This window comes from Boleophthalmus pectinirostris, unplaced genomic scaffold, assembly GCF_026225935.1.
Source record: "Boleophthalmus pectinirostris isolate CB_2022bp ecotype Guang Dong unplaced genomic scaffold, ASM2622593v1 HiC_scaffold_18, whole genome shotgun sequence".
NCBI lineage: Eukaryota > Metazoa > Chordata > Actinopteri > Gobiiformes > Gobiidae > Boleophthalmus > Boleophthalmus pectinirostris.
Window position 1 is genome coordinate 15,827,802 of NW_026571133.1, and position 13,528 is coordinate 15,841,329.

General features: G+C 35.9%; 1 protein-coding gene across 1 annotated transcript in view; it reads left to right on the plus strand.

Moving 5' to 3' along the window:
- The window catches only part of celsr1a (cadherin EGF LAG seven-pass G-type receptor 1a), a 108,140-nt gene extending 94,612 nt beyond the window's left edge, over positions 1-13,528 (plus strand). Inside the window, exons 26-36 of the mRNA XM_020926175.2 lie at positions 893-1,067; positions 2,245-2,357; positions 2,729-2,808; positions 2,909-3,035; positions 3,444-3,569; positions 4,043-4,176; positions 7,087-7,187; positions 7,569-7,709; positions 8,280-8,516; positions 8,935-9,376; positions 11,020-13,528. Coding sequence (XP_020781834.2) covers positions 893-1,067; positions 2,245-2,357; positions 2,729-2,808; positions 2,909-3,035; positions 3,444-3,569; positions 4,043-4,176; positions 7,087-7,187; positions 7,569-7,709; positions 8,280-8,516; positions 8,935-9,376; positions 11,020-11,047 — 1,704 coding nt within the window. The 3' untranslated portion in view covers positions 11,048-13,528. The remainder of the gene's footprint in view (positions 1-892; positions 1,068-2,244; positions 2,358-2,728; positions 2,809-2,908; positions 3,036-3,443; positions 3,570-4,042; positions 4,177-7,086; positions 7,188-7,568; positions 7,710-8,279; positions 8,517-8,934; positions 9,377-11,019) is intronic.

Below are 13,528 nucleotides of genomic sequence, written 5' to 3' on the forward strand. Positions count from 1 at the left end.
GGCAGGCTGCATTCCTATATATAACAGAGAGAAAAGGAGAGAGAGGAGGTCTGAATTATTACCGTATTAAAGACATACAGTAACTTACGTGTGGCAAGCATGTATGAGTTAACAGACCAGAGAAGAAATATTGGAGTTTACATTGTTTAAATCACAGAGTAGAGTACAGTTTAGTTGATATATTATATCTATGAAATTTTAAATTGTGAATGAAAAATGGTTTCCTCTTCAGAAGTAATATACACGATCAAAGCCATTTCAAATTTTTTTACTTATCTTGGTTTACTAAGAAGTACTTTCATTTATCTTTTTATAGCCCGACTAGTCATCCTAAGTATTTATGTAATCTTTAAAAAGAATTAGGCTCGTCTCTTCTTGTAAGGAGCCAGATGTAATTTCACAAGAGCAATAACAACATCTGTAGTGGCAAGAACCTACAATGTTTGTGGACACAGTTTAAACCTAAATTGTGAAAAGTAACAAAGAATATTAATTGTGAGAATCTTAGAAGCAAAATTAAGTATTTACACTTTAGTCTATACTGAAAAAGTTAACCGAAATGTTATGTGTGAATTATCTGGCTGTTTATTAACATTATTTTATCATTCCAAAAGTCTAATTTCATGAAGCTGGTTATATAGAATACTAGATAAAGTGAATGGAATGGATTTCACTGGCTATGGGGTAAATAATTGTGAATAATCAATTAAAAAAGGTTCAAAATACAAAATGTTATATCATGACATCCCTAATTGTGACAGAATAAATGTATAACCTGGATTTATGGAGACACAAAAGTCACATTGAGACTTTTTTGTCAATGTTTTTACTAATACGTTTCTTCCCTTTCCCCCCATATTGTTCCCTTGTTTGTTTTTGTATTCTCTTTCAGTTTGTGTGCACGGTCATAGCCATCCTGCTGCACTACTTCTACATGTGCACGTTTGCCTGGATGTTTGTGGAGGGGCTGCACATTTACCGTATGCTGACCGAAATGAGAAACATAAACCACGGACACATGCGCTTCTACTACGCCATCGGCTGGGGCATCCCCGCCATCATCACCGGTGAGAGACACTTGAATCAGTGTCATTAGGTACAAACATGTTGGGACTGGAGTGTCATGGAAACACACTGATCCTCGTGGGAAATAGAGTTGATCGAGTCTGGGACCAAAACTGCACAGAACAATTTGAATCAAGTCTAAAGTCAAATTAGAAGTTACAGTCTAATCAAATTCATTTATATTCTGCCAAAAGAAACACGTTGTTTTCCAGTTAGTACAGGCCTGAACAATATTCTTAATCAGTGGTGGAAGGTAATGAAGTACAAAGTAAAAGTACAATACATGAATACAATTTTTAGGTATCTGTACTTTATTTAAGTAAGTTTTACAGTAGATCATTTATACAATTACTTCACTACATTTGAAAGCCTGTATCTGTACTTTCTAATCCACTACACTTTAGATCTGGACTGAAAAATAAAAAGTATGTTTCTTTATGGTTTGAGACCTGCTGAAAACGCTGAATTTTTGCAATTAATTGGGGTTAACATCCCAAGTTTGAGCCAACCAAATACACAAAACAGCTAGAAAAATTAAGAAAGCTATTGAACCATTTAAAATCAGCTAAATTCTTTATCAAAATGCTTTAATTGTTGCATTTTCTTTTTACTCCTAAAGTACATTTTAAGCAAGTACTTTAATACTTTTACTTAGATTTTTCACTTGATAATTTTACTTGAGTCATTTTTTGCCTATGTATCTGTACTTTTACTTAAGTAACAAAATTGAGTACTTCATCCACCACTGCTCATGATTAAGCTTTTACCTTACATTCAAAATGAATAAAAAGGCTCTGGGCTATATCATATCTCTGTTGTTTTTTTATTTATGTGTAATACCTGAAAAACACTTCTCTCAGAACTAAGCAGTTATGAAAGCTTGTCTGCGCTTGCCTCCTATAAATAATTTGCTGGCCCGAGAAGAGTGTGTACAGCTCTTTTTAATTCCCAAAATCTAACAGTGACTTAAAAGCTCATTCATTTGATATCTCTAAACAGTAAAGTGTCTCCTACTATTTGTGCATCTTAGATCCACTTCAAGATTAATGCCATGAATTAAAAGCTTAGTGCTGTGTGGGCTTGTTGCAGATTGTTCTAATGCCATATGACTTTACCTTTGATTCTGAAACTAAACAGAACTTGCTTTTGTAATATATTTTTGTATGTTATATGTTTTAGGTCTTGCAGTTGGACTGGACCCACAGGGATATGGGAACCCAGACTTTTGCTGGCTCTCTGTTCACGATACTCTGATCTGGAGCTTTGCAGGGCCCATTTTTGTAGTGGTCTTGGTAAGTACCTCAATATATGAAAAAAACGAACATAGATCTTTCCTAAACATTAGATCATATTAATATTGGGCTGTACAACATTTTTTCATGCAACAAAGTAAAGCAGCTTTCAGGTTCAAAATGGGACAGATTTGTCCTTTCTGCATCTAATTGCAGCGTTTCATTGTCTGCAAACCAGGAAGTAAAGTTTGCACCATTAGCGTTAACTAGTTATTGATAGCAGTGGCGTTGTAATAAACTCTGTCCTAGCCCCTGAAAGTTAGGCATCATGCTTAAAAACTCAGCATAGTGCATAATTAGGATGCTAGGAATGTGTTAAAAAGTGAGAAATAAGGATAACACCTTTAAAAAATATTTCACCTTTGATTCAGGTGAACATTGTGATCTTCATCCTGGCTGCCAAAGCGTCTTGTGGGCGGAGACAAAAGGCTGCAGAGAAATCAAGAGCTATGTGAGTTTACACTTTAACAATGTTGGTTAATGTTGGTTAATGTATAAATATGTACAAAAGTTTACTTGTGCCTTGACTGTGCACATTTCTTCTTCTCTAGTCCTGCGCTCCGTACTGCATTCCTCCTGCTGTTGCTCATTAGCGCCACCTGGATGTTGGGTTTAATGGCCGTGAACAGTGATGTTATGATCTTCCACTATCTGTTTGCAGGCTTCAGCTGTCTGCAGGTAATACATGACTACACAAGACATGAAGATACAGGACTACATTCATACCATACTCCATACAACTGTACAACAACTCACCCTTATGTAATAGATATCCTTATGTCATGTCAATCACTAATTCATCTTACCCACCTATTATGAACTGTATTATTATATTTCTATATTTTATTTTTTACTTGTACATATACATTTATATAATGATGCCTTATTGACACCAGTCTCTTGTTATTTTTGCTTCTTATTTTTTAATTATCATTTATATTTTTGCTGTTTGTTTTTATAGTATGTTGTGATGTGTGAGCTATCTGTCTAAGTCTAAAGTAACTAAAAGACAACTGGAGGTCCATGTACTTTTTATATATTACAGACTTACATTGCCATTTTGTATTTTGTGTCCTTATTTTGCAGGGAGTGTTTATCTTCTTCTTCTTTGTGATCTTCAACTCTGAGATCAGGAAAAACCTCAAGAACGTCTTCACAGGAAAGAAGAATATCCCTGATGAGGCCAGCACAGCCCGGGCCTCTCTGCTCACTGTGAGTGAACTGGAAATAAAATGTTATGTATAGAAAAAAACTCTCTCATCAAGTTCAAGGCATGTACCGATCCAGCTTTTTCTGTTCCGATACTGAGCTCAATACTTTGGCTTCAGTATCTCCCAATATTAACTGATACCAGAGCAGAGACTGAAAATATAATACATTTCCTTTAAGCAGAAACAGCATATGGTAAAAAATGTCCAAGGAAAAGTACAGGTTTAATATTATGAGACATTTTGGGCCAATATTGCTGAACTGATCTCTTGGAAGCCGATATCCAGATATATCTGAAAATATATCCGATATCCGATACCAGTATTGTATCAGTGCATCCTTATCACGTTGTAGAATCTGAAAACCGCCAATATTGTGATGCCGTCTGAAATCCTGCAATAACTTGGATTGATTCATAAAGTATCTTGGCGTATCCAGCTTTCCTTTTTAATAAAACTGTTGTACATTTCTTGCAGCGCTCTCTGAACTGTAACAACACATACCACGAGGACGGCCTGTACCGCTCTGGTTTTGGTGAATCCACAGTTTCTTTGGACAGTACGCTCAGGTCAGCCAAGAGCCACAGCAGCTACCTGGCATACGTACTCAGGTACCACACAAAACACTGACCGCATGGCTGCTTCTACTACCAATATCTATTTGTTTTGTTTTTGTTTATGTTAATGCGCATCGCTTTGCTTAGGGTTTCCATTTTATTTTACCTTTCTTGCATGTATGTACAATTCCTAAATCATCCAGGTAGAAACCATGGCAAAAGAAGAAATTCATTTTGTAAACAGGACAAAAGTTTATTTGGTCGAATATGTTTCTTGTTTCTTCACTTCTGGTCAGATTGCTGGTGGACACTGTTTTATATCTGCCTGAAGGGAGGAGCTAACTACACTCTGAAACTCACACACCTACTTGTTTACAGTTTCTGTTAGTTAGCTAGGCCTATTGAACTTGCTCTGAGTGTGGGGTCATATTAGCACACTCATTGAGACCCAAAATGAGAGTTTTCACACCTGTGGCTCTAACCTGGCTACACCTATTGTTTTCTTTATTTAATATATTAATAATATAATAATTAATATATTTATTTAAGTTTGAGGAGGTTGGAGTTGTAAATAGGAGACAGATGATGTCTGAGTCCTCCATTTATCTTAACATAAACAGTCTCTTTAACTCCCCTCACAAACAAGTCTTTGTCTAAACATGTCTAAGCTCTGTACCTTACTATCCTCAAAGGAGTGGCCCGAGGCTTTTAGGTGGAGATGTACGGCAGACTGAGGTCCACTGCTGCCTCTCTCATCTGTGTTGGTATATCCTGGATGTGAAAGCACCTGTTAGGCCCTGAATGATTGTGCTAATATGACTCCAAACTCAGTGCAAGTTCAATCGGCCTAACTAACTGAAACTGTAAACAAGAAGGTGTGTTAGTTTCAGAGTAGTTTCAGTGTAGTTAGCTCCTCCCTTCAGTGTCCACCAGCAATCTGACCAGAACTGAAGAAGCATCTTGGATAATCTGTGAAACGTATTTGACCAAATAAACTTTTTGTCCAGTTGACAAATTGAATTTCTCCTTTTGCCATTTCTTGCATGTATGCCAATGCATCCACTAACTCATTAACTAACAGTGGAAAATATACAACACATAGAAGAACTAAATTTTTGCACTTCTGAGCCATTTTCTACTTAATCAAATGTGCTGGAAATTCTTAATCTCAGTCAGTTGTTTTTTTGTTTTTTGTTTTTTTTTTACAACTTTCTACATCTTATAAACATTCAGAAGACATCAAATATATATGAAGTAAGATATATGGAATTATGTAGTAAAGAAAAAAAGCTAAATTACTGTTACTGCTATTGCTATTACAATATTTTTGTATTTATGTATATTTTATAGTTGCCACCCTTTGTTTTGTTTAAAAATATTTAGTACTTTTATTAAACTTTTTTTCTTTTTACCACTTAATTCCATATATCTTGCTTCATATATTTGATCTCTTCTGTATTTATCTACCATGTAGAAGGTAGTAAAAAAAAAAAACATTGAATGAGAGGGTGTGTCCAAATGACGTGTAGTGTATAAGCACAGAGATTGCCTGTATGAATGACAAAGCTTAAGTTGGGCGGTGCATGAAGCTGGGTGGCAACAAACCACATAAATACACAGACATATCTCTTGTTAAATACCATGTAATATTAAAGGCTGCATCAAGTAATTACTTTGCAGTGACATCACACTGGGGGTGTTCTACATGTATCTATATTGGTTGAATCTGCACACATCCACACATTAGCAAACACAGACAAAAAAGACTTAAGATAATCTGAAAAATACAAAATTCAAAATTTTAATAATTTTTTTCCAAAGTTTGGAAAAGGTGAGTGTGACTAACTAAAAAAAAAAAAAACCAAAAAAAAACAGTTGTCTAATTCTATCTAGGATGTGGCTGTATTAAAATAAAGCTCATATTAAAGTCTAACAAAGCCTCAGACAGAGCAGAGCTTCCAGTTAGCATCACACCCTTAGCGAATGTTGATGACATCAGTTGCAAAGTATCAATACAGACTCTAAAACTCAACTCAAGTCAAAAGATGTTTTATCAGAACAGTGACACTATTAAAACAAAAATGGCGAAATAGAATAAAAAAAAATGTTGCATTTTCATCAATATTTAACTTTTTTTTGTATGTATGTTGTGTAAATAACTAAAATATTGTGAGCTACAGCCCCTATGTTTGGTTTGTTTTCATCATTATTATTATAGTCGGTAATATGTATTATCAAATTTTTTTTTATTGTATTACCATATGTATTTTTTGTGTTGTCATGTCATGTTTTCATCTAGTCAAGCAAGTTGTTAGTCATTATCAAAAACATAGAATTTCTGCCACCACATTTGTACTGTAACACTATTGAAACACTCCACAGGTGTGTTTTCACTGGTGTATCTGTAGTTTTAGCCCATTTAACATGTCCCAGGTGAGGTCTGACTGTGCGCCTCTGCTCATAAAACTGTCAAGTGCGTAACCTGATCACGCTCTGGGGTCAAATCCCTCCCTACAACACGCACAGAGACACTTAAAGGCAAAAACAGGCCAGAGATATGAAGTTCTGTAATAGTTTCAGTGATTTATAGATAGGACCATACCTGTTCATGTCTCTGCAGCTGTTGGCAGCAAATCTGATATTTCCATTAATTTCAATTAAAAAAAACAGAACAGAAAAGTCTCCGATTACGTACCTTTTCCTTTGCAATCTTAGTCTAGCCCGTTAAAAGTATAGATGATGTATGGTTAAATTACAAAATATAAATTCATGTTGTGACAGATTTTTCCTTATAGATGCACTTCTGGATATTTTGTGTCACAGCTCTCAAATTACAAACTTGATTTTGATAAGGAAAGACTTGATATCCTTTTTCAGTTTCAGTAACCCTGTATCATTTATTATGTCTGTATGGATTATTTTCACATTTCACATTTCGTTTTCCCATTCATTGTCTGTATTTAGGGAGGAGGCAGGTCAGAAACCCAGTGTCTCATCCGGAACAGCTAAAGGACACACAGACCTGGACGGACCTCTCTTCCACCGCAATGGGACAAAGGGAGATGGTGAGTTTACTGTTTTGAATCGTATAATTTGGTAACAAACTGATAATGATAACACTATTCTTTAGACACATGAACATAGGAGTTTATTTAGAATTATCTTTCGGGCTCTAACAAGTGATTTATATAGGGACATTATTTTTTTTTTACCCCCCACAAGGAAAGCTGCATAGTATCAATACATTAAACAAATCTCAAATAAATGTCGTCCTAAAATATAACAGAATGAATGTGTAGTAAAACAAATCCACCTCAGATGTATGTATACGTTTATTGCAGGTCTTACTGGATTTTAAATTAAAGGATCTCAAGTTCAACCAGCATCTATAACTCTTTAAAACTTTACTCTGATCTGACTAACTCTAGTGTTGTTGTTCACTTCAGACTCAGACTCTGACAGTGAGCTTTCCGGAGATGAGAACAGCTCCTCCTATGCCTCGTCCCATTCATCAGACAGTGAAGACGACGACATCGACATCAAACCCAAGTGGAACAACGAGAGGCCCATTCACAGCACACCCAAAGGTACACAAATATAGCATTTATATCTACAATAATAAAGAAAGATTTTCCTGAAAAGTTACACTGCGCACATTTAACAGTCCTATACAATCCAAAATTGCCTCTTTTTGAACTTCTTGTTATCTCCTCAAAAACGTGCCTGGAATTGTGCTTTGTTTCATTCACACATGTTTGAGTAATCCTTTATTATTAGTCTTGTTTACATCTCCAAAGTTCAAAATTGTTTGTAGTTAAGTATTCCAGTGAATTTTATATGCAACTCTATGTATGTTTTTAACATGGAAACAATATTATAACATAGCTAGAGTTGCTGTCAATACGCATATTTAGAATTTAACTCTTGATTTTTTTCAACATAAAACCAACTTGTAATGATTAAAATATGTGTTAAAAATACTGTTGCTTATGAAGAAAATCAACCATATCATTTACATTAACAAATTCTGATGTTTTTAATGTTTTGTATGTTTCTGCACTGTTAATTTTTTTGGAAACACACTTTTAGCACCGTTAATGTAGCAAATTGGTCTATAAATAAAGACTGATTGAAATTTTGTGTTGACATTGTCACAGCTGATTCGAATCACGTGAAGCCTTATTGGCCGACAGAGATGACCACGGCCAGCGACAGCGAGGATCCCGGGGGTCCGGACAGGTTACGAGTGGAGACTAAAGTGAACGTGGAGCTTCATTCAGAAAACAAACTGAACCACACAGGAGACAGGGACACACCACAGCCCTCTCCTGTCAAAGACCCCGCTGCCCCCTCTGCACCTGTCAACAGCAATCACCAGCCGGAGCAGAGGAAAGGTAATCATGCAGTCTGGATATTATACTATATTATACTATATTTGGTCTTTAAAAGGGAGTCAGTATGAATGTTCATTGTGAATGCTGGATGTCATTATTAAATAGCAATCAAACACGGTCAAATTATAATTTTATTTCTCCAGTTAGCTCTCTCTCTCCTGCATGAAAGATTTTCAGATTTTTCAATAACTAGTAGATTAGATTGCTAATAAATTATTGAGAGCGATGTTGTGAAAATAAATAAATACATAAATACAATAATGTAAAACAAAACACCCCATTGTCTGTGTATACTGGTGTGTGAATGTGTGTGTGAATGGGTGATTGGCTCCCTGATATAAAGGGCTTTGAGTGAAATAAACTACAGTGATTGACACTATTTTTCCTGAACCCTATTTAACTGTGTTTTTACTCCCAGGTATCTTAAAGAACAAGATCAGCTACCCTCCTCCTCTGTCGGACAAAAACATGAAGAATCGCTTGAGGGAGAAACTCAGTGACTATAACTCCCCCACCATCACCTCCCCCCCTCCCATCAACAACAACAGCAGCACGTCTCTCCCCACATCTGTCAACATCATGACTCCCACCTCCAGGACGCCCTCCATCACCTCCGATTCAGGGCGCCCAGGTAACCACGACAACAGCATCAGCACCGGGAACAACGGCACAGGGAACCATGGTAACAGTATCAGCATGGGGAACCACGGCAACAGCACAAAGATCAAACCCCCTGTCGCCCCACGGCCACAGATTATGGTAGGACACACCCCGGCAGCCATTTACAGGGAGACAAACGGGGGCGTGGCCATGCACTTGAAGTCTGGGACCGTCAACGGAGGCAATGAGTCAGACTCAGAGTAAGTTTGGATTAACATTTTGATTTAACAAGCACTGGTTTGATTGTAAAGTCATCTAATGAAATAAGCATGAATTGTGAAACTCTGTGTGCTTCACAGACAGCAGAAGAACAGTGGACAAAGTTTAATATTTTAATAATTAAAAATTCATACATTTCAGACACAGGATTTTCTGAGAACATTTCCTTTTATTAGAAAAATATCATATATTTATTTGAATTGTGCACAAGCAGAAGATCAATGCTTGAAGCCCATGAAGTGTTATTGAATTGTTATTACATTGTTGTAGAATTACATTTTTAATAGTAAATGTATTGTAGTTTGAAGATAAATATGAGAAAGCAAAAGCTACACGCGTAAAATAAATAATTTATATTAGTAATTTTGGCCATTATTTTGATTAACCACTCCAGGAATCTGACTTTTAGATATATTAATGTAACAAAATGGACATTGACTAAATCTGAAATCCACTCTAACTAAACCTACATTTACAAACCAAAATTTGCATTCTCCTACTTAAATTATTTATTTTTACTCCAATTGTTTTTATGACCATTCATGCGGTTTTATAGGTAAGGTATTGATACTTTGCATTGATATCACTCTGGGGGTGATCTACATGTAGACCTATCTGTATGTGATGAAATGTTCAGCAGTTACCATGGTGACTCAATGCACATATTAGCAAACACTGTCAAGAATTAAGACAATAGATTTAAAGGTACACTATGCAATTTTTCTGGTGGAGGGTCCATTACCTGCTTGTCTCCATGGAGATGTTACTGCTCTGCCTGGAATGTTCCACAGTATGACATTAAACAGCTCTATCTTACGTTTAGGTTTTATAGCTCAAAAATACCTAGAAAAACAGGTATTTTGACTGTAATGAGGTTGGCTCTCCACAGATCTGACCTTTAACTTGGTTTGGATTGGTGTAGATGAAAATAGAAAGATTTAATCCCATACTGTGAAACATTCCAGACAAAGCAATAATATCTCTATGGAGAAAAGCATTTGATGGACCCTCCACTAGAAAGGTTATACACTGCACCTTTAAATAACACATTTTCAGGAGCCTATGATCAATATGAGTGTTCATGTTCTTGTTTAGGCATTTGATTTTCAACAAAAATCTAACTAAAATCAGAAATATAACTGAAAAACTGTTGACTAATGCCAGCTAGAATGTGTAATTTTATGTGTGAGAGAGGGACTTGTTTAAGAGCACAAGTCAGATCAGCTGTTGTAGTTCCACCTAAGTCAGTTCTTTCTGTTCAGATTATGTTGAAATAATGCTCAAATTAAAGTCTAACACACCTCTGACAGAGCGGTGCCTCCAGTTAGCATCACACCCTCAGGGAATGTTGTTGACATCAGTTGCAAAGTATCAGTAGGTAAATTTAGTCTATAGAGTGCCATTGTCTACTGGTCCCCTGCTGTCTATGTCTTACGTCCACACTGCATGATAACCCCTTATGTTTGTACTGACCGTGCATGTCTTCCCTTTGTTTTCCCTCCCTTGCAACCTACTTCCTGATCACCTGCACTGCCCCTCCTCCCCTGCGCCCCAATCTCCACCCCAATCATCACCCCATAACACCATAACAGTGGCAGTAATGAGACTTCAATCTAACCAATAGGAAAACTCAAACCAGCCTGCCGTTGTGAGAGGAAGGAGGAGTACAGAAGACTAAAGAAATAAGGGGAGGAGATGCTGAGAATTGGGTCGAAACTGGCTTCAAGATCCAGCCAACGCTCCCCTTTGGAAAGCAGTATTAATTGACTTGAATGAGCACGAATCAAGAAAGCAAAAAATATAAAGGGAAAGCTGTTCGGGACTGCACTAAGAGAGGACGTGCCAAAATCGCTACAGGAAATGGACGGACAGCTAACAGGAAGTAGCCCTGATTGATGCTCTTCTTCTGTGGTGGCACTAACACTAAGAACTTCAGTTTTCTCATGAAGAAAATCAGTTTGGTACAAAAATATTTCAAGGACGATGCTCAACGTCGCTAAAAGCATTTGGGAGACAAGATATGTGCACTGCTCGGACACTGCTTGACTGTGCATGTCTTCAGATACAGTAGTTTGTCACAGTGCTCTTCTGTGGACTAAAGTGTATGTAGAGTGTAATTAACTTGTAGATATTGTTAAAACTGAAGAAGATTTATTTTGATAAGCAGCAAATGTGAGGACAAAACCGGACTTGGAAGTGCACACAGTGGCTATGGCTACACTAATGCATTTTTATTATTTGAAGTCATTGTTGTTTAGTGACACCAACAATTTGTAAACATTCACAAAACACATTTTTATAATAATTGAATCCTCATTTCAGTTGACAGTATTAAACTGTTCACATTTTCCATGTTTGGTGCTATACGTAATATTCCGGTGGAATTTCTGATCCAACATCTTAAAATAAACTATTAAATTAAATGATAGAAAATAAAATGGTTCATAATTAGGGGCGGGCAATACTGACAAAAATGTATATGTATAGTTTGTTTGTTTTTTTGTTTTTTTGTTTGGAGGGGATTATCCTAACGACAATATTAAGATGATATTATTACAGCCCATCCAAAGATCCTTCTAAAGATTAATACAAAAAAAATACAAAAAATTTGTATTACTCGATGCCCTTATTTATTTTATTTTTCATTTAATGCCCTTTTTTATTTAATTTTTCATTTAATTCAAAACTTTACTTTATTATAGAAACACATTATTATAGATGGTATTCAGGATATTCTCCAAATCTCCAAAACAACAATTGTGACATAATTTCCTTTTGCTATATCTCCCACCTCAAGATAAAATGTGAAACTATTTCCCTTTTTTCCGCCTTTTAGTCAGATCATACAATGACTGTTCTCCTTATGTTCCTGTGATAAAAATGCATTAGTGTTGACATATCCCGCACACATTCACATTTCTGTTGTTGTAAAGTGAAATGGATCAGTCTTGGATCAGTCTCTCAGATGTGTGCCTTCATCACAGACAGAGCCCTTATGTTCTATCTACGTACACAAGTATCACATGTGTTGTTGTCTATGAATGTAACACACACAGTCCAAATGAACACTATTGTTGTACAGTGAGTCCAACCTCTGTTTTTAAGCACTATGAATCTGAAGCCTTCTTTTCCAGTGTCCAGTGTTTTTAAACTCCCCATCGCAAACTGCAGGAAATAAATGTACAAAGACAGTTTTTGTTTATAGTTTAGAAGAATTTCTCCTCCTCAAAACTTCACAACATGTGGTCCACCTGTTGAAACAAAAATCTGTGATAAAACAGTACCCAGATTTCAATATTCAAATTGAAGTACTGACAGTACATTTTAAATGTACTTAAAGGTCCTGTGCTACGTTATTTTCTGATCTCTGTTATGTTTCCACATCACTAACACACCTGGAGTTGTGTTTTGTTATATTCACACATATTTAACACACAAAGCCTGCATATTTAGGCTGAGTTCACTTAAACAGAAACTACTCTTTTCCACCATGTGATGTCATGTCGTGATACAGGAAGTGCTCCACTGTGTTTTTAAACTGTGTTTTTAAACGTTCACTAGAATCTTTTGGATGATTTCAGCCCTGGAATTGCCAGTCTGTTCTGAACAAAATGTAAAGGGTGAAAACTACTGCTACACGACATCACAAAGAGCATTTTGAACTTTGGAGATGTAGACAGACTAATAATAAGGCATTACTCAAACATGTGTAAATGAAACAAAATACAGATCAAGGTATGTTTTTTTGTGGAGTAACCACATTAGAACATGGATTCACGTTTGCAAGTGAGTAAATTTTTGCATAACTTAGGACCTTTAAGTTATTTACAAAGTAAAGAAATTGTATTTACTTACCAAGTGCTTTGATACTTGATACTTAATATAGAATTCTTAAGTCTTCCACAGTATAAACTCTTATTTGCTTCTTGCAGCTATCACCAATTATACTCCAGTCCAGACCACATTGTTTTGGCTTAATGCAATGCTGTTGATATTTTTTTTTGTATTGATCACTGGAATTTTTTTTTGTAAAATAATGTATATTTATTTTTTATGGTTTTAAAGAAAAAAAAACACTGGAAACAAAAGATGATTGTGACTGTAAAATTAAAGGTGACATGACTTTTTATCTA